The 19631-nt window shown below is 48.5% G+C and overlaps 7 protein-coding genes across 7 annotated transcripts; 5 read left to right on the forward strand and 2 right to left on the reverse strand.

The window, feature by feature from the left end:
• Positions 1–2753: 2753 nt before the first annotated feature.
• On the reverse strand, positions 2754–5042 carry N7481_006385 (uncharacterized protein; the record flags this gene model as incomplete). The annotated part of the gene is made up of 2 exons (XM_057265604.1): positions 2754–4544; positions 4602–5042. 2 exons carry the CDS (start codon positions 5040–5042, stop codon positions 2754–2756), a joined length of 2232 nt encoding a protein of 743 aa, XP_057123324.1.
• A 379-nt stretch (positions 5043–5421) lies between these two features.
• Positions 5422–6947, forward strand: cds1 (phosphatidate cytidylyltransferase; the record flags this gene model as incomplete). The annotated part of the gene is made up of 4 exons (XM_057265605.1): positions 5422–5571; positions 5642–6005; positions 6067–6857; positions 6909–6947. 4 exons carry the CDS (start codon positions 5422–5424, stop codon positions 6945–6947), a joined length of 1344 nt encoding a protein of 447 aa, XP_057123325.1.
• A 1318-nt stretch (positions 6948–8265) lies between these two features.
• Positions 8266–8929, forward strand: N7481_006387 (uncharacterized protein; the record flags this gene model as incomplete). Its single annotated transcript, XM_057265606.1, has 3 exons — positions 8266–8442; positions 8522–8612; positions 8652–8929. Coding segments are annotated over 3 exons (546 nt in total), but the record flags the coding sequence as incomplete, so codon positions are not given.
• A 2129-nt stretch (positions 8930–11058) lies between these two features.
• Positions 11059–13037, forward strand: N7481_006388 (uncharacterized protein; the record flags this gene model as incomplete). The annotated part of the gene is made up of 5 exons (XM_057265607.1): positions 11059–11330; positions 11394–12315; positions 12371–12453; positions 12508–12586; positions 12636–13037. 5 exons carry the CDS (start codon positions 11059–11061, stop codon positions 13035–13037), a joined length of 1758 nt encoding a protein of 585 aa, XP_057123327.1.
• Positions 13038–14337: 1300 nt separating this feature from the next.
• Positions 14338–15783, forward strand: N7481_006389 (mitochondrial 37S ribosomal protein uS4m; the record flags this gene model as incomplete). The annotated part of the gene is made up of 3 exons (XM_057265608.1): positions 14338–14373; positions 14439–14870; positions 14932–15783. The coding sequence occupies 3 exons, from the start codon at positions 14338–14340 to the stop codon at positions 15781–15783; spliced, it is 1320 nt and encodes a 439-aa protein (XP_057123328.1).
• Positions 15784–16267: 484 nt separating this feature from the next.
• On the reverse strand, positions 16268–17264 carry N7481_006390 (uncharacterized protein; the record flags this gene model as incomplete). The annotated part of the gene is made up of 4 exons (XM_057265609.1): positions 16268–16344; positions 16395–16733; positions 16817–16885; positions 16970–17264. Coding segments are annotated over 4 exons (780 nt in total), but the record flags the coding sequence as incomplete, so codon positions are not given.
• Positions 17265–18409: 1145 nt separating this feature from the next.
• Positions 18410–19534, forward strand: N7481_006391 (uncharacterized protein; the record flags this gene model as incomplete). Its single annotated transcript, XM_057265610.1, has 1 exon — positions 18410–19534. The coding sequence occupies one exon, from the start codon at positions 18410–18412 to the stop codon at positions 19532–19534; it is 1125 nt and encodes a 374-aa protein (XP_057123330.1).
• Between the last annotated feature and the right edge of the window lie 97 nt (positions 19535–19631).

The following is a 19631-nucleotide window of genomic DNA, read 5'->3' on the forward strand; positions in this document are numbered from 1 at the left end:
CAGCTGGTTCCATAACTCAGTTGGTTAGAGTGTGGTGCTAATAACGCCAAAGTCGAGGGTTCGACCCCCTCTGGAACCACTTTTTGCCTCTCTCTGCCGGGAGCATTTTTATTCTAGGTGGCCCACTACCAATGTCTTTTCATGTAACCATAGATCCCAATTTATGTAAAATCAACGGTTCCATAACTCAGTTGGTTAGAGTGTGGTGCTAATAACGCCAAAGTCGAGGGTTCGACCCCCTCTGGAACCACTTTTTTGCCTTTCTCTCCCAGGGATATCTTTATTCTAGGTGTTCCACCTCCTCTTTTTTTATGTAGTCATAGATCTCAATCTGTATCAAATCAGCGGTTCCATAACTCAGTTGGTTAGAGTGTGGTGCTAATAACGCCAAAGTCGAGGGTTCGACCCCCTCTGGAACCATTTTTTTGCCCATCTGAAGTCCATTTATTTTTTTGGTGATATTGGTGTGCTCTATGAGTATTTGGTTTTATGAGTCGACAATAAATGCTGTATCCCCTGCCTTATTGCCTTGGTGTATAGTTATCACATGTTGGCCACCCCTTGCGTGAGATATGCCGTCCTTGATTGGTCCGTGCTGCTCTCGCTTATTACTAGCGCCCACACCCCGTGACTTCCAGGTATAAAGGCCACCTTCGCCGGCCGCTCTTCGTCTCTTTTTCTTTTCTTCTTCATACTTACCTTGTTTGGGTGGCTGCGCTCATGAAGGCGGCCCACCACAGATTGGTCCCTGCATTGCACAGCGCGGCGGAACAGTTTGTTCAACGGCCTTCGGGTCATTGACAGGCGCATTCTTTGGCACTTTCCACTTGTTGGATCCTATTTCTTTTCATCATGCCTTGGGCCAACGGCTCGAGTATGGAGAAGAGCATTGTAGTATGATAGTCACTTGTCCATTCCAAGGTTCCAGTGTAATTAATCCGTACGAATAAATGAAAATTGACAAGCGCTTATTGTCCCGTTGCGGCTCGACAGTTTTCCTCCATTTGTCAAGTCTTACGCAAAGCCCGGAAGAAGATGGTGCGAAGGCCCAGCGCCTAACCGCCACCTGTGAGCGTGGTTCAGAATAACACTGCTTCCTTTCAGATCAAGCAACTTGCCCTTCACTTAGATAGCACTCTTGTGCGCATATTCGGTCGGCATGGACTCGACTTTTGGTAGTGCGAACATGGGTTTCCAACTTGGAAGTAATCATGGGACAATCGGCACAATCTGCAGGGGAGCAACGCCAGGCGGAGGGCGCTCCGACTATGCAGGCCCTGTGCGCCTTTCTGTTGTGTTTGCTTGCTGGGGATTCCAAGCACCGCAACCTAGTATGCAACGCACCGCAACCTAGTATGCAACCTGATTGAAAGTTGAAACGAAGAAATAGTATTCAGAGGGTTGCAAAATAATACTTTCGGTATCGTCAGGCTGGTTGGCGAATTCTAATTGGTCAGTCCAGAACGAGAGAACATGCACACCAAACAAGCTGACACCTTCATGTATCGGTCTCTATCCTGTTCCTCCTACATCTCTAGCTGGACACGACCTCTCGCCGGCGACGTACTACCAAGACTTGGTTTTTCTCGCCTTCCTTTTTCAGGACAAAGCAACAGTAGAAATTCCATGCACAGCTACCAGTTCCGAATTTTAAAAGATTGAAAAGAAGATCCTAATGTGAATAAAGGTATGGAAGGCTATCATGGGGGCTGAGAGACAAGCGGAAAGAAGGGTGAGAAAGTGTAGCCGAAGGACCACGCCTGCTCTTTGGGGCTGAAGAAAAGCGGCAAGGAAATTATCCCAACAGATAAAAAAAAAAAATACAAAACATACAACAGCAGGGATTCGCATGTGGTCACCCACCATACTACTAACCTGCCGGCGTGTGGCTTAAGTACGGCTGAGCGGACGGGAAGCCCTGTTCTCCACACCCTATGGTCGTATGTGCTAGAAATCCCTTGATAGGGTTATATATAGTATGATTGATCGATAATAAGCCATATTTACTGCCAAACTATCTAGAAGACAGTGCAAAGGAAGATGATCCATTCAGAGGTCCCTTATAGAAGATAAATATGGACTATGGGCCTTTATGTGTCTAATCGCTACCCCCTGCCCAGTATCACAGCGATTGACCTACTTCCTGAGCAATCTGATCGATGGCCCTCTTGAAGAAACAACCTACCGATCTGAGACACCATCACTAGCACGGGGAAAAAAAGCTCTGATTTCGAATTCTACGATAAGTCTGGTAATCATATTCTCTGCGGTCTTACTAAGGGTACTAGCTACTTTCTTGGAGCTTTCCAGTTAGTATTTTTAAAGCAACTTGAACTTCGTCTGCATCCTCAATCCATCTTTCAATTCCAAGTTCTCGCCACGCATCTCCTTCCAAGGTTACTAGTATGCTCCTTGCTCTATGTTGAGTGCCAGTGGTTTATGTCCTTCCAATTACTACTAACTACTAGTAGTGATGTTGGAGCCAAGGAATCTAGAGACATGCTATATATTCAAGTTCAAGCTAGTATGAACACACTGTACAACTAGTACTAGTGCATACTACATACGAATGGCCGCTGGAGTGAAATATATGTCATTTTATTTTTATTAGGGTAGAGTAGGCATTTCAGTCATAGGGAAACAAATTTCGAGGGATATATCGGAAAAAAGGCGATAGTGTCACGGTAATATATGAAAAACCCGGTTGCGAACAGCTCTGTGCTTCGATGCCAACATCATCTGTGGATCTCAGGTCACTCTCGCCGGGAGCTGGGAAAGGCTGCGGCAAGTGACTCCGCTTCTTGCGGATTGGTCCATTCTTCTAGTAGTTCGTGCGCCATGTCGACCGTCTCGTCCTCAATACCCGCCTCCAAAATGACACCATCACAGAAGGCAAGCCTGGTGAGCACAACGAGATGTTTTTGCTTACTACCAGCCACGCATGAGAGCTTGTCCTGCATATTTATCGACGCGCCATGGCGACGCATGACGCCGAAAATGAGTCGCATTAGCCCGTTGACCAGTGCGGCGCGTAGCTCCTGTTCTGGCGGCGACGAGTAAAGCGCGTCCAGTTCGTCGTGCATTGATCTGAAGAGGCGCGCCAGCGCATTTTGATGGACTGCCAAGATAGCACTGCCGTGGTCTCGTGATGGAGCAGCTGGGTTAAAAGCGAGTGCTTCTAAACAGAGCAGGACTTCTAGTCGCATTGCGCAGATATCATATACAGAATAAGATTCGAGGCCTTCGTCTGGCTGGGCAGACTCGTGAAGCATATGAGTGAGTCGGTCGACAATATATCTCTGCACAGCGGCTTGTTCTCCTTCCGAGGGCATGATGGGCCCGAAAGAGTCGGGGCGAATACTCGTGGACAGCAGGTGCATGGTAAGTGATATGTCTTTGAGAGGTTGAGATCCGTGAAGCATGACCAGGATGAAGTCGTGGCGGATATGGCCCCAGAATGTATTCATAGCACGTTTGACATGTAATAATTCACAAGCAACTTGAAAGAGGAGCCGTAAACACTCGGTTGAATCGACTAACGGCTGTAGATCCGATTGTGGTGTTTGAGGGGACTGGCGAAGAGCACGCGCAGGGGAGAATTCGAATCGCTTGGCGGCGTTGACTTCCACGGCATATTGGAGGACATTGACCAAAGGTGGTATAAGATCTTCGAGCCGAACATCGTCCAATGTCAACACGTATCGGGCAATGGCCATGAATCGAGGAATAGGGTCATATAATTTCTCTTTCATTGCACGTTGCCATACCGGGCCGATCGCATGTATGTAGTCCACAACAAAGCTGCCCGTGTTCAAGTTGGCAAGATCGTCTAGCAGAATTCTCGATATAGGTCCTTTGGGTTCCGATGGGAAATAAAAGTGCGCCATCGCTTCAATATCGGTTTCTTGACTCTCAGTCAGGCGGTGATTCAGCAATCTCTTCAAATGTTTTTCCTCGCGGGGATCTCGACGGGAAGACTTTTGCTCGTCTTCCGAATCAGCGTCGGGGATTTCCTCAGACGGAGCATCAACCATCATCATTTCCACAGCGGGACTCAACTGCAAAGGAACAGGACTATCTTGGCTTGCCCGTCGTTTACGTTTTCCGGGATGAGTCGGAGTTCCTCGTTTCGATCGTGCCGCCGACTTGCTAGGAGAGACTACCGCGATCTCATCGTCGTCAAATCCGTCCCGAAAAGGAAGCACTCGGGATTTCCTGGGAGTGACTGGTTGGGCGTTATCGTCAAGCCGTTGCTGCTTGACCTTGAAGTTTCGGAGGTGATATGTCTCCTCAGCAAGATCATGCTGTAGGAAAGTATTCTCTGTCGCCAGTTTCCTCCCTTCCGAAAGAGCCGCCTCGACCTCGACCTTGTGTTTGGCCACCTCGTCTGCCATGGCTTTCCGTAGAGCTGACAATTGGCGATCGTAATCCCGGACCATGCTGACCTGTTTTGAACGGATGATGGCGATCTCCCCAGCCTTTGTCTCGGCCAGCGCCTGAGCTTCGCCTAGTTCGCGTCGGATCAATTCCTTTTCTTGTTCTAGCTGTAGGCGGAGTTAGCGATCGCAGGTCAAATTCAAGAGTCACCGGGTGAGCATTACCTGCTCCAGATGTGCATTTGCTGGATACACATTCGTCTGGCCATAGTCATCTAATTCCATCGCGTCGTCGCCCATCGTACCATTGGTAGGCCCGGGCCATTCATTTTGCGCAGCCAAGACATGGGTGTCCTGGTGAAGGGCCGGTTGGTCCTCGAAATCATTATGCACCTCCGCCCCCAATTCGCCCACTTCAAGTGTATGGTATTCGTTCGTTAACCCGGTGTGTAGTCGAGGTGGTGGCTTTAAGGTCGTCGATTGCCGCGCAGGCGTAGCGACCCTGGCATTGAGATGGGCATGCTCGACTGGCTGAACATGGTCCTGGGTCACCGATACCTGAGTAGCTGGAGCTTGAGTCGCCTGATAGGCATTCTGCTCTAGCTCGTACAGCGTACCCGGCGGTAGGGAATCGAAGTCGTCGGAGAAGTAATCATCATCGTCCATGCCCCCGCCATGAATGAAGGTAGTACTAGGGGGGATTGCGGTATTTGAAATGGAGAGATGCGATTGGGAGAGGTGGATCAGAGCAGGAATATCATCCTCTTCCTTTTTTTCTTCTCCCCGGTTGTGATTGTGGCTGTGTTTGTGATTCTGGGATGAGGGAAGGTAGATGTTGTGGTTACTCTGATGCTGATGCGACGCGGAGTTGACCGCTTTCGGGTTCACATGAGCGCTGACACTGCCAGTCTTGGAGCTCCTGCTGGAATTACTGAACTCCACTTCTCCCTCTTTCTCAACGACTTCTCACCCGCACCCCCCCTTTCCCTTTCCCTCCCCCCCCCCCCTCCTCTTTTTCTCTCCTTTTTTCACTGGACTATAAATCATGTCTAAGTCCCGCCGCAATGTCCGGTTCCCGCACCGTAACGGCGAGCGCCGCTTGAGCGTGTCCTCCGACGTCAGCGACCCAACCTCGGAGCCCTCGAGTCCCAGCAAGAATGGCGCCGCCTCCAAGCAATCCACGATCCCCGAAGAGGTGAGTTTGTGTCATATCGCGACCTGGTTTGATAAAGATGTCTAACCGCGTTTTTTATGGATTCAATCAGAAACCCGCCCAATCCGAATACGAGAAGAAGAAGCAGACCTTCATTACACGCACGATATGGACTTTCGTGATGATCGCGGGTTTCTTTATCGCCATGTTCTCCGGTCACATCTATATCATTGGTCTGGTCACTGCCATTCAAATCGTCTCGTTCAAGGAAGTTATTGCCATCGCCAATGTACCCAGCAAGGAGAAGAACCTCCGCTTCACCAAGACCCTGAACTGGTACTTCCTCGCGACGACCATGTATTTCCTTTATGGAGAGAGCGTGATCTACTACTTTAAGCACATACTACTCGTTGACAAGGTGCTCCTTCCTCTGGCCGCTCACCACCGCTTCATTAGCTTTTTCCTCTATGTTATGGGTACGTGGGCGTAAACCGTCCCCCTTTTCTATTGTATGTTGGCGTGTGCTAATTCATGTAGGCTTCGTGTTCTTTGTTGGATCTCTGCAAAAGCGTCACTACCGATTTCAGTTTACCCAATTCGCCTGGACCCATATGGCACTGTACCTCATTGTGGTGCAAGCCCACTTTGTGATGAACAACATCTTCGAGGGCATGATTTGGTTCTTTCTCCCCGCCTCGCTGGTCATCACCAATGATATATTCGCCTACGTTTGCGGTATCACCTTCGGACGCACCCAGCTGATTCAGCTGTCCCCCAAGAAGACTGTTGAGGGTTTCCTCGGTGCTTGGATCTGCACCATCATCTTCGGCTACTTCATGACCAACATTCTGATGCGCTACAAGTACTTCATCTGCCCCGTCAATGACCTCGGATCGAACGTCTTGACTGGTTTGGAATGCACCCTGAACCCGGCTTTTGTCCCCCAGACCTTCTCCCTCGAATTGTTCGGCATCGACAAGACTTTCTCCGTTGAGCCCATGCAGTTCCACATCCTCGGATTCGCTACTTTTGCTTCTCTCATTGCTCCTTTCGGTGGATTCTTTGCCTCTGGTCTGAAGCGCACCTTCAACATCAAGGACTTTGGCGAGTCGATTCCTGGTCACGGTGGTATCACCGATCGCATGGATTGCCAGTTCATCATGGGTTTCTTTGCCTTCATGTACTACCACAGCTTTATCGCTGTATATAAGGTTTCCGTTGGAGATATCATGGAGACCGCGATCAACGGCCTGACAGTCGACGAGCAGCTCGAGGTCGTCCGTGGCCTTGGCAAGTACCTTTACAACCAGGGCGCAGTTCCCGGGACGGTATGTTTTAATTGACAGTCTACATATCTTCACATTGCTCATTATATATAGGTCCTTGAGTGCCTTGCCAGTGAGCTCAAGCGCCGATGAGTTCTGACTCGCCCGGTCCCCCCCACAAAACAAAAATCACGACTTCTTTTCTTCTCCCTTATTCGCCGTTTCTTCGAGAATACGATTTTCAACGCACCTGCCAGTCTCCAAAGGAAGCGACTGCCGTGTTGATCTCCTCTCCCCCTGCTTCGACTAGCCGTACCTCCTGCGTCTAAACCAACGTGACGTGCATGCGTCGATCCCGTACCTGCATGAAAATGAAATTTACACGTCTACTTCCACCTCTGAACCCGGGCTACCCAACCTTACCACTCGGAGACTCAGACGACTGGCATCTCCAGCTTGAACTGGAAGCCGGCAGGCCTGCTTCACGATCGAGGTCCGGCATGAATTCTTTTCTCGTTCATGGCTGTTTTAATTCGCTCTTCCTTTCTTGGCTCAGTATTTTTTCTTCTTTTTTTTCCACTTTCTGCCCGGGGCTCTGCATAAGGCCCGGGCTTGATGATTATGTTTCGGTTGCTTGGGCTGGGGGTCTCAAGAATGATAAAAAAACGCGCGGGTATGCTCCGCGGAGAGACAGTCTCTTTCATGCATGGTAGCCCAGACAACACTGGCTACCTACACTTGTCTTTTACGGCTCATCTCGGCGATAATTTCTCTCTTGCCGACAGAGTTTTTTTGAATGGCGGATATGGATTGTAAAATTTGTACATAGGTTTCAATTCAGATGTTGAAGCTGAACTTTAGTATTGTTTATATCGCCTGAAAATAGAATGATCTTAATTTGATATTCAAGTCCTCTTGCAAAAGAATCAGCCCTGGAGGTAAACCCAATGATCAAAGAAGAACCTTGGAAACTACTTATAGCCTTCAAGTTTCAGACATGGTCCACATGCTCCTTGCAATTTTACAACACTCCCCAGGTCGATGGCTTCGGGTTGTTCTTGGCCGTAGATGAATGTGATTGGAGGCGTATGACTTTCCCTTTTGAGCGCTATAGCGGCGTATTCGTGTGGAGTTTCCGAGGCTCGAGAGGAGTTGCGACTTCCTACCACCAATCAGGAGAAGATATCACGACCTGCTTGCAAAGCCGAGTCAACATTCATACCAGGACAAAAGGCCTGGACAAAAGGCCTTTTTAACTCGAGAGACGTCGCATGGGGTTCGAAAATTTCAACTATTCTGGTTCCAAAAAGAAAGAGAACAGACGTCACTCCAATATTATCAACCATGCATTTTCTTGTTTTGGGCGCTACAGGTATATATACTAGTACCCTTCGTCATACTTACTACAGCAAGCAACTAACTGTTTACAAAGGCGCGATCGGGGGTATTTTTTGTGACATTTCTCTCGAGTACTCTCACCCTTTCCGTCCGAAGTCGATACAAGGTACCGACCAAAGTCGCCGACAACAAAAGGGTGGCGATCATCGAAGGAACACTGGAAGATGAAGATGCTCTAGATGAAGTCTCAAGATGCGGGGCTGATACATCTGTATCCTTCGCTGGACCACCAGCCGGAAACAAAGGAATGGTATGGAAGCAAGCCCATTTTCAATAGCATTATCGCGTGAAGGAACTTGAAGACACTGACTATTGCTGGATTTTTCAAGCCCCTCACAAATGGTTATAGAGCCCTTATTCCTAAACTCGTCTCTCAAGGCATCAAACGAGTTCTCATTCTCTGCACGCCTTCCTATAAGGGTGCGTCTGATGTTGCGTCATTCAAATGGTAACTTGGAGAGTGGACGATAAAGGCGATCTCTTCTACGCGTGGCCAATATTGGGAGATGATCAGTGTTGGGGGATACATAACGTCATTGCTAGCTGAGGATGGAATTAAATGGACACTATTTCGAGTCGGAGGTTTGACAAATGGAGAGATGCGCCTCGTTGAAGCAACTTTCTTGGGCAGTGGAAGAGATGGTATGTGGATTAGTCGAGCGAGTGTTGCGGAATGGGTGATGGATGAGGCTATCCAAGAGAAGTGGGTTAGAGAGATGCCCTATATTTGTAATTAAGCGAGGCATCTATAGATATTCATTCACTGGAACTTATTCTGTTTATTTGGCTTCAAGATATTGTATGCTCACCACCCAAAACGATTTCTTGAGAAGGTTGCGGCTCGCTCGGTCTCGTGTTTTTCTTCAACCCAACATGTTCTACCCCCTGAAAGATGCCACCACGAAGGTCTCATACCAAGTATTGCACGGACTGTCAGAAATGCAAGACTCGTCGAAAAAAGTGTGATGATATTGGCCCTCCCTGTACAAACTGCATTCTCGAAACTTGGATTGCAAGTATCCGGATAATGGCTTTCAACATTCCCATTGGAGCGATCGATTTCGGGAAATTGGACAAACGCAGGACGAATATCCGACACCATCTGGACGACTATCTGGACCAAATCCCACCAGTAGGATGAAAGAGCTAGGGCTAATTCACCACTTGTGCCTGGAAACATGCCACAGCTTTTCTCCCGAGATGAGCCATATCTTTCAAGACTATACTGTAAAATTGGGAATGAGACACGAATTCTTGATGGATTCACTATTTTGCATTTACATGCTTGCATATTGCAGCCGAAGGGACCGAATTCGATTCAAATTCTGCGTCGATTATCGATGAGGCACTCCAATATCAAGAAAGAGCTCTGCCTGCTTTTCGGACCAAGCTGGAGCATATTTCATCATCAAACTGTGAAGCACTTCTTCTGTGCTCTATGATCATGATGGCTTTTGCAGCTGCGTCTCCATTTTTCGATGCTACCGACAGCAGACCAAACGGAAACTCGGAAACTGATCACACAAGTCTTACTTCAATATTCTCCTTTGTGAAGGGAATCCACTCTGTGATTGAAAGTGCCCCAGCCCTGGCTTGATAAAAGTCCCTTAAAGCCCGCGATTCAACTTTATCCCAAGGAATACTGGACCACTTCTCCCCCAGTAGATAGCATTATCCCACCTGAACCGAGAAGATTGTGCGACCATACAAGCTTGCAATTGCAGGAAACTTATACCAGAGCCAATCTAATGCTGGAGAATTGCCCTGCAAGAGATGGAAAAATGGCTCTTGCATGGGTCGTTGAGGTCGGTGAAGCCTTTGTTAGCCTAGTACGAGAAAAAGAGCCTGTTGCCTTGTTGATATACATCTGCTGGGGTGCAGTTATTGGCTGCTCGAAGGATTCCTGGTGGGCAAGATTAGCAGGACAGGCGGTTGTAAAAAGGTTAGCTTCTGCAGTTTCTATTGAAGATGAAGAGGCAAGTGTCGTTTTGAACTGGGCAGACGAGAGGATAGCGTCCGGATAGTCCTAAAGACTGATACTTCTGCTCATTTGAGAAATTCAATATACGGCAAGGCATCTACTGCCATGTGATAGTCTGTGTCTAACATTTCACCGTTAAGTAAGAACTATCGATAGCCTAGTCAATGTTCCAGATGATTATTGTGAATAAAGTGGGCAATAAGGAGAAATATGCAAGAGCTTACCTAAAATAACATAAATGTAAAAATGAAACTACTCAATATCCTCTTAAATTGGATTTCTATAGATTCAACAGCTCTCGCTCAGTTCAACTTGCCGACATGTGTGTACTATGTACGTGCATAAATGCGACATGTTTTGTGCAGGGCTTATCCACCCCACCTCTGGTCACCACCTGGCCGTTCGTTTCCCCACATCAAGGCTACAATCTTGAATAGTCACGATTCATCGAAGCACGGATAAATGCATGTTCTCTGTCAGGAACCCAATCAAGTAATAGGTGCTTTTGCGGGGCTGTGGGCCAAAATGCATATTTATGCTCATAATGCGAATTACTCAGTACAATACCCGTGGCAATATATCCCTTCTCGTGTTGTACTACTACCCACTGGCAGGTGCAGCGCTGCACCTGGGCATTCAAGTTACGGCTGTAGAAGGATACCACTTCCAAAATTAGATACTACTACTAACTACTTTTACTGCCGGGCTCCATTGATTTACTTAAATATTAGCCCCCACCATGGGGACCTCAAATCCTTCATTTTTGGATTTCCCCTCACCCCTTCCTTGGCCTTTTCACCCCTTAGCTTCTTCACCCCTTCACTCCGAGTACTCCGGGCCTTCTACCTCTGACCACCATAATCATATTGTGCGATCGAGCCCATCATGGGATCCACCGATCAGTATTCAGTTCCTTCGGAGGCGAGACGGGTCTTTGAAAACGGCATCCTGCGAAACCCTTTGATGGACACACTGCCCAAAGAATTAGAGGCCCTCAGTAAATATGTGCGGTTTGAGGGCTCATCTCAGCCAATTATTCCAATCAATTGGAGATTCACGGAGAGCATATCGGCGATCAAGGCCTTTGAGGCCACAATGCTAAATCACCTTCTGGGTCGAAAGTACAAAATCGACCCCGTCGAGATTGTCATCAATACGTGAGTTCCTACCAGTAATATATCTATTGGAGTTGTGCCCGCAAATTTGACAACCTGTGCTAGGAACCATGCGAGTCTTTTTTTCATGTCTCCCTTGATCGCACGCTATGTGAAAGAGGGCAGCCCGGTTCCGATAGATCCATTTTCATCAATGATGCAAGAACTTTTCCCGAACCAAGACAAGCATCGATCTCACGCAAGTCTCCATCGAAGCTTGGTTACCAATATTTATCAGACAAAGGACGGTCGGTTCTATCACATACATGGCAATATGAATCCTGAACCTGCCCTGGCAGCTTTGGGACTCGCTTTGGAAGGTGAAGAAAATGACACTTATGACTTGGTGGTCGAAAGGATCCAAAATAAGATTTCTCAGTATAACGCAGAAGACCTTGACGAAATCATGAACGAGAAAGCCCGAACTTCTGGAACCATAGCCTGGTCATCTGATGAGTATTTTGCAAGTGAACATGGCAAAGCTTCCGGTAAAGTTGGACTTTACGAGATCATCAAAGACCCAAGCTCAACCCAGCAGGCTTCTTGGTGGCCAGAAAACGCCTCTAATCCTTCTTCACCTAAGCGACCGCTTGCCGGTCTGAAGGTGGTGGATCTCACCCGAGTCATCGCCGGCCCTACCATCACAAGAAGTCTCGCTGAAATGGGCGCAAGCGTCATGCGCGTTGTATCCCCGCATGTGACTGACTTGTCTGCCCTTCACCAAGATTTGAACTGGGGTAAGTGGAATTCGTTCTTGCATCTCAAGGATGAGGCAGACAGAGAAAAGCTACGTGATCTAATTCGCGATGCTGATGTCGTGGTTGATGGTTATCGTCCCGGTGTTATGGAGAGATTGGGCTTCAGCCGTCAAGCTATCTTTGATTTGGTAAAGGATCGCGCGCGTGGTATCCTGCACGTCCGAGAGAACTGCTACGGTTGGTATGGGCCATGGTCCCATCGCAGTGGCTGGCAGCAGATCAGTGACGCTGTAAGTATATCCCAGCGATTCAGATAGACATAATTGAAAAGGCTGACAACAATAGTGCTGTGGTGTTTCGAGATCTTATTCACAAGCAATGGGCCATGATGAGGCTGTAACTCCGGTTTTCCCGAATTCAGATTATTGGTAGGTTACAAGAGCCAGAATATAGCCAAGACAGAGCTTACAACCATTCTTTAGTACCGGTGCCGCAGGTTGCACGGCAATTTTGGAGGCCCTTGTACGCCGTGCCGAAAATGGAGGCTGCTATGGCATTGACGTGAGAGAATTTCTTTTTTTTCTATACCTGCCTTAACCCGAATCGCAAGATCCACGATCTTACTAACCATGTACTTGAAAAGGTCTCACTCAACTATTATTCTCAATGGCTTGTTCGCTCCTGCGGAGCATACGACAACGAAAGATGGAAAGAATTGTGGGCCAGGCACGAGAATTTGACCTTCCGCCATTATCATGCAATGCAGTACTCAATCCCTGCCATGATAAAGAGTCTCTATAAGCACGATCAGGAATCGCTTTTCAATCCGGAATTTTTCGAAACAAGAAAGTCGAATCTTCTCAACGCCAATTTCTGCCTGGTTAAACCGATTGCCCAATTCCCAGGCAATGAAGTGGATTTGAGGTATCAGATTGGCACTCGTGGAAATGGCATAGATTATCCAGCGTGGCCAGAGGATCTCACAGTTGAAACTGTCACTGGAAGACTTTGAAAGGAGGAAAGTTCTTGGCGAAAATTTCTAACCCATTCGCAGATCAGAATCAGCTGGATACTTCAAGATATGACCTGTCATGACTAGATTGCTAAATCTTAGGAATAGCTAGTAATACTCCACGAATGATTGAGTGGATTGTCCACAATTTCCCACGAATTGGTTTATTCTATCATATAGAAAGGTTTATTTGGCTGGACACCTTTAATCCCTTACAAGGCCCAAAATAGAGCATAAAGAAATACACAAAACTGAAGTATTAGCTCTCTTTCCAAGTATCCGCCTCCATGAAGTTTCCGAAGGGCTGTCTAAAGAAAGCAGAATGGTTTCCCTTCTCAAAACTGTAGGTAGCTCTGCCCAAGGGTATGGCTACCACGTCCTGCCCATACGAATAAAATATCCTACTAGTAAGGGGGACTTCTGATTCCAAGTGGATTGAACGAAGGATTACAGCTGGGCATTTTAGAAGTTTTCGCAAGTCCGGGAATGGCATAATGCATATGATTTTAGAAGTCCCGCAAAATTGCTAGTATGACCTCCAAGTCGTACGTACTACTACTAGTAGACGCATAGATACTATTAAGAAACCCGACAGGTGTTTCAGGCGTACCAAGACAGCCCGATACTACTAGTATGTAGTAACTCGAACCTTAGAATATTATACATATCACTCGATTGTTCGTAACTTGAAGGAAACCAATTCAGCTGTCGTGTGACTTAAGTGATGCTTACCCTAGTCCACGGGTGACGTCCCCCTTTAATACCGCACCCACCATTCTACATACCTTGTTCAAGTTCGATATCAAAAGTCAGTCAGACTGTCTAGACTTGGCTATACATAAACTTTGCCGAAAGATAGCAAAAAATAGCGAAAAAGGGCAAAAAGATGGTTCCAGAGGGGGTCGAACCCTCGACTTTGGCGTTATTAGCACCACACTCTAACCAACTGAGTTATGGAACCTGTTGATTGATGTCGGCTGGGATTTGAAGCTAAATCAGGCAAGCGGAGTACCCAAAAGGTAACTGGCAAAAAAATGGTTCCAGAGGGGGTCGAACCCTCGACTTTGGCGTTATTAGCACCACACTCTAACCAACTGAGTTATGGAACCATTGGATATTTGGCTGCCAGAATTTTGACATCATCACTGGAAAAATTTTGAGGACCGAGATCCATGCGGACCACTATCAGTCATCCACGTGACCTGCGGAAGTTTTGGAGGAGCGGCCTCAAGACACGGCCAGACTCGACGACTCCAACCGATCTCTCCCCCTCAAGGTCGCGTCCCTCCCACTTGCCACAATGAGAAACAGGGCTAGCAACTCCCTATCTAAGGGTGTAAGTTCCAATTGATCGCCTTGGTCTCTCTCATGTCTCGAAAGCACTAACACCTGTCCATCCAGAAAATCCGTCAATCATGGAGCAAGTACAACTTGTATAACCTACAACGATTGCGAAACCCGGCCACCGCAAACCGCACATTCTTCCAGCAAAGATGGACCGCCAAGGCTCTGGGTCGTGCCTATCACGGTGAACAGGTCCGCGAGGGTCAATGGAAGCGCATGTTCTCCAAGCGCATTCGCAGCGTTGTCCCCATGGACACCGCCGATCTGGCCGCCGATGATGGATCTAAGAACTCTGCTGGACGAGGCTCCGGTCTTCAGACGCAGGGCGATAAGGGCCGTCCTTCTAGAATTATCCCTTTCACCCAGATGGCTTTCGCTCCCCTCGAGCGTCGGTTGGATGTTGCTATCTTCCGATCCCTCTTTGCCAGCAGCACACGTCAAGCGCGCCAATTTGTTATTCACGGAGCCGTTACCGTCAATGGACAGAAGGTATGAAATCATTGAATTATATTGAGTCAATTGCTCGGATACTAACTTCGCCCGCCTCCAGATGCGACACCCCAGCTATCTCCTCAACCCCGGTGACCTCTTCCAAGTCGACCCCGACCGCGTGATGTTTGCCACAGGTGCCCCCAAGACAAAATTCGAACGACGTGAAACCCGCCAGCTGAAGCAGAAGGATGAAGAGGAAGCCGAGGGTGAATCCGAGGCCAAGTCCGAGGAGGCCGCCGAGACGAAGCCAGACGCCGAGAAGGAAGATGGCCGGGATACCCTCAAGGCATTGATGGCTCAAGCCAAGAACATCATGTCCACAGACAAGGAAGTCCTGCCAGCCAAGCGCAAGCAGGAACTCCGTGGATTCCAAAAGGCCGTACGCCGTGTTCTATCCCGCTCCGGAACCAGCACTATCCTCACAGACAACCTGGAAGCTCAATTCTCCGAGCTCACCCTGATGCTGAATGCGAAGCGTGCCGAGAAGAAGCCCGCCAAGCAGACCAAGCAGGCCAAGAATGACTCCGAAGAGTCCAACGCTGCTACTTCCGTCGAGCCCGAGGCCGCAAGCAACAAGCTCTCCGAAGCCTTCCAGGCCGCTGCTGAGGGCGCCGACGTCGACGCGTCCGAGCTGACCGATGAGGAATTCGAGGTCCTCAAGCGTGCTCTTACTCAGATGCGCGATAACCCTATCGACAACTCCAAGCCCTACGCCACCCCATGGCGCCCGCGTGACTTCATGTCCGCCTTCGCTTTCATCCCCCGCTACCTCGAAGTCAACCAGAACATCTGCGCCGCTGTGTACCTGCGTCACCCCGTTGCCCGTCCCGGTTCTGCCGAGGTCCCTACTCCCTTCGGTGAGAGCATCAGTACCCCGGCTTATGGCTGGTACTTGAAGAGACGGTGGTAGAGAGAATGTGACTGATCTTCCTATCTCTTGTCTTCTGATTTCTCGTCTTGTCTTGTCTCTATTACCCCCTTCTACCCATTCCCCCCATGAGTGTATTACTGCTCTCCTCTATTTGCATACCTGCTCCGGTGCTCATAGATCTATCTCCCCAGGGTTTTGATTTTTAGCTGGGAGAGACCTATTCGGGTCCTTTGAGCATGGTGTTGGTGCCTATTATCCTCTTGTTATTATTGGAGCTTCCGTGCTCTCTCTGTACCACCATAGCCATGATTTGACTGTAAATGGATATAAATTTTCTGTTCACGTTAGATGCCTCTTGTAGTAAATTTGAGTAGTAGACGTGGATACAAAAGAACCACTGTGAAGTAAATTAAGGTAGCCTTGGAATATAGTAGTACCCCCAAAGAGATCGTATAGACAAGGAACTTGCAGCCTGTGGGTTGGTTTATGGTGAGATAGTACTACTAGTAGTACCTGCATACATATATGCACGGTGTAGACCCTTCAACTTTAAGCCGATGCCAATCTCTCCATCCCAGACCCAGCTAGCAGAGCGCGATCCTATCGATTCATCAACATCAATTTCAAATCCGAGCATAAAATCGACCTACCAAAAGCCTGCAAAAACCACCCAATTGAAGCCATCTTCCCCCTCCATGTTAACCCCGTCGCGCCTCCAAGCACATCATCCGCGACACGTTTCGCAAATACGGACGCTGGAAGCCCTTTCTCATGGGGGCTTGAACTGCCCGTTATAACAGCACTGATCTCTTTAGAAGCGGGCTTCCAGTACGAATCCGCGGGAAGTTTGGGGTCTGGATGGTTGGCGAAAATGTTCGTTGCGACGACTCCGGCTATGACGGTGGTGACTTTTACATTTAGAGGTGCCATTTCTAGACGGAGGGATTCACCGTATACTTTTATTGCGGCTTTTGATGCGTTAAAAGAAGCTGATATTATCAAATATCAAATGTTAGCTCTATATATGTATATATGTATGTATGCCGGAATTTCGGGAACTTTGGAAACTTACATCCCCACGGCACATTCAACACCGAAGCAATAGAGTCCACACTAACAATAGTCCCCCGTGAGGCAATAACTAACGGCTCAAAAGCATGAATCGTAGCAAGTACTCCTCAAAAGTTAACATCAAATAGTTTGTTCGCCTGCTCCAGATCCGTACCAAGAGCCGGCCGAACGCAGGATTGGCCTGAATTGTTGACTGGATAATCGAGCTTTCCCCAGGTAATTGTTGTGACAGTATCCACGGTAGCATAGATACTACAGGTGGACGTCACATCCAGCTCTAAGAGGGTGATGTTCGGGCGATTCTCTTGATGTGCCATCTTTGACAGGGTGCGCGCTGTTGCGAAGACGTGGTCTCGTTCGGTGAAGGTTTCTGCTGAGGCCGATCTGATGCCACCGGCGCTGCAGCCGGATTTAAGGACTGGTTTAGGTTTACTAGTGGATGAGGTCATTGTTATGAGTTATGAGTGTTCTTGAACTTGAATTTGAATATGTTTACTTTGATCGGGGGAATTGAATTACTTTTCAAACGAGACGGAAGTGGAGTAAAAATGAAGCCTATGCAGGGCAGAGCAGATGATATGTTGAAACGATTATGAAAGCAAATATCTCAGTTAAATCTATGAACATGAAATGTTCAATTGGTTCATTCTTTTCTATATCAAGTGAAGAGTAGGGTCAAATGATAAAGTTGGGGCTGATCTATGGGTCTGTGTAACCAGAACAAAGACGCCCAAATAGTCTGTATCAACGTAATTTCGCAATAACTAGAAAAAAAAAGAAATTCATAACACTCAACCCAAAATAGTACTGCATCGCATAGACTTATTCTTCCTGCAAATAAATAAAGCAGATCCGTAACAGAAAGTGCAAAACCATCCCCCATGGGCCAAAGTGGAGACGAGCGGGCTAGGCCCAAGTGCAATTCCACGGGTGAAAATTACCGCCCGCTCAAAATTGCAACACGCGCTCTCGGATTTGCACTTCTCTTCCTCCCATTTCCCCGTCCCCGTCCTCCCCGGATCGACAGTCACCTTATCAGCCCGCGCGCTTCTCAAATTTGGGTCATATAGGCTCATTCCCACCTGCATTGAGAAATTAATTATCCTACGAATAGGCATACGGTCTTTTATTCCTTCCATCGGGCCTCTACATCCATACGCGAAACCACCCTTCCTTCTCCCCACTCACCACCCTGGCTATCAGTCAATCTACCACCCCAGATCAAACAAGATCCACCCCGTTAATGGTCCGCGAAAACATAGAGGGCCACGATCCGTCCACATTTGAGATTCATCGCCGTCTCCTGAATCTCTCTGGAACACCAGGGATTCGTCAGGAACGGGAGTACATTTTATCCTTCTACAAGTAACGTCCACGCCGCGGTGAGCCCCGGCCTATTTCCGCACTCGTACAAGACCTCTCTAGTGAACTGTCTTGAACGAAGGGTGGGGAGTGTCGGTGATCCGGAGACCAGGACTACTCTACGAAGTCGATGACTAGCATTTCCAGAGGCGAGACAGCCGGCGGGCCAGTCGCGAGAAACAATACAGTCCAAGCTCAACCAGGCGCGCGAGGAACCAAACGAGCAGCCGAGATGGATACTGAAGACGGACCGCGCAAACACGGCAAGCGGCTCACGACCAAGGAAGAAGTCTCGCTATTCGAGCTATGTAATCGACACGCGGGCACGTTCGGTAAACGCAGCGATATATGTAACTGGTGGAAGACGATTGCGGCCGAGTTCACGTTTGCGCATGGTCGGCCTTATTCGTGGCACTCTGTACGGAGGAAGGTTGAAATTGTCACGAAGCAGAGGATTAAGTTCCTCGATGAGCAGCAGCAGAGACAGCGGGACTTTTCGGGTCCGAATTTGGTGGAGGATTTGATGAATCCGCAATGGTGTGCTGTTCTTGATGCTTGGATTCCGAATTGGCAGCGGTGGGAGGAAGCTGAGGCGAGGCGTATTGCGAAGCGTGATGATATGATTATGCGCAGGAGGTCTTCTAAGCCTGGGGATGCTCAGTGGAGATCTCCTGATGAGCATGGTATACCAGTGGGAAGAGTTGGTGTTGCTTCACCGGCTACTCCCGATGGAATGGATGTGGGTACGGGCCATTCTTTCCATGATGATAGTACTACTGTTGCCCATGTCCCCGGTGATGTGCTTCAGATCTCCGATTCCACTCCCACGCCTGCTCCTGTCGTTCCAGCCCATACCTTCGAGACCCCTTCAGCGCCGGTCACAAATGCCGTTAGGCTACCGCCTGGGTTTGAGAATATGTTCTCGAACCCCATTCCCATAAGCCAAGTTACACCTCCTGTGCCTGTCGCACCCAGCACTACACCGGCAGATCCATCTCCGAACAATCGCATGTTCGGCGCCGTGCTTGAAACACTTGGCAAGCTTAACAAGCATCTCGACGCCGCTTCTGGGAATGGCGGCGCCGACGTCCGATCCTCGCCTGTAATATCGGCTCTAGTTCAGGCCGCATCCGAGTCGAATTCACAGGCCGCCTCCATCCAGAGTTCTGAGCGTGAGATACAGCAGTATCCCGGGCCGTATGATATCAGTCGGATTAAAGATGAGCTGCGACAGGAGCTACGAGCTGAGCTTCGACATGAGATGAAGCGTGACCGCGCGGCAATGGAAGAAAAACTAGACTCTGTCCAACGGACGCAAGAGATGATTCTTGAGATGTTGCGGCAGGAACCTGCTTGAGACGATCTGTTTGGCTGGCTACACCACATCTCCTTGCTCCTTTCCTATATCCAGTACTCGCTGCGTAGAGTTCCCGGCGGTGACGATGTTCTGTTTA

This window comes from Penicillium waksmanii (genome assembly GCF_028829765.1).
Source record: "Penicillium waksmanii strain IBT 27052 chromosome Unknown utg000005l:1.0-5232799.0:1.0-5237142.0, whole genome shotgun sequence".
Taxonomy (NCBI): domain Eukaryota; kingdom Fungi; phylum Ascomycota; class Eurotiomycetes; order Eurotiales; family Aspergillaceae; genus Penicillium; species Penicillium waksmanii.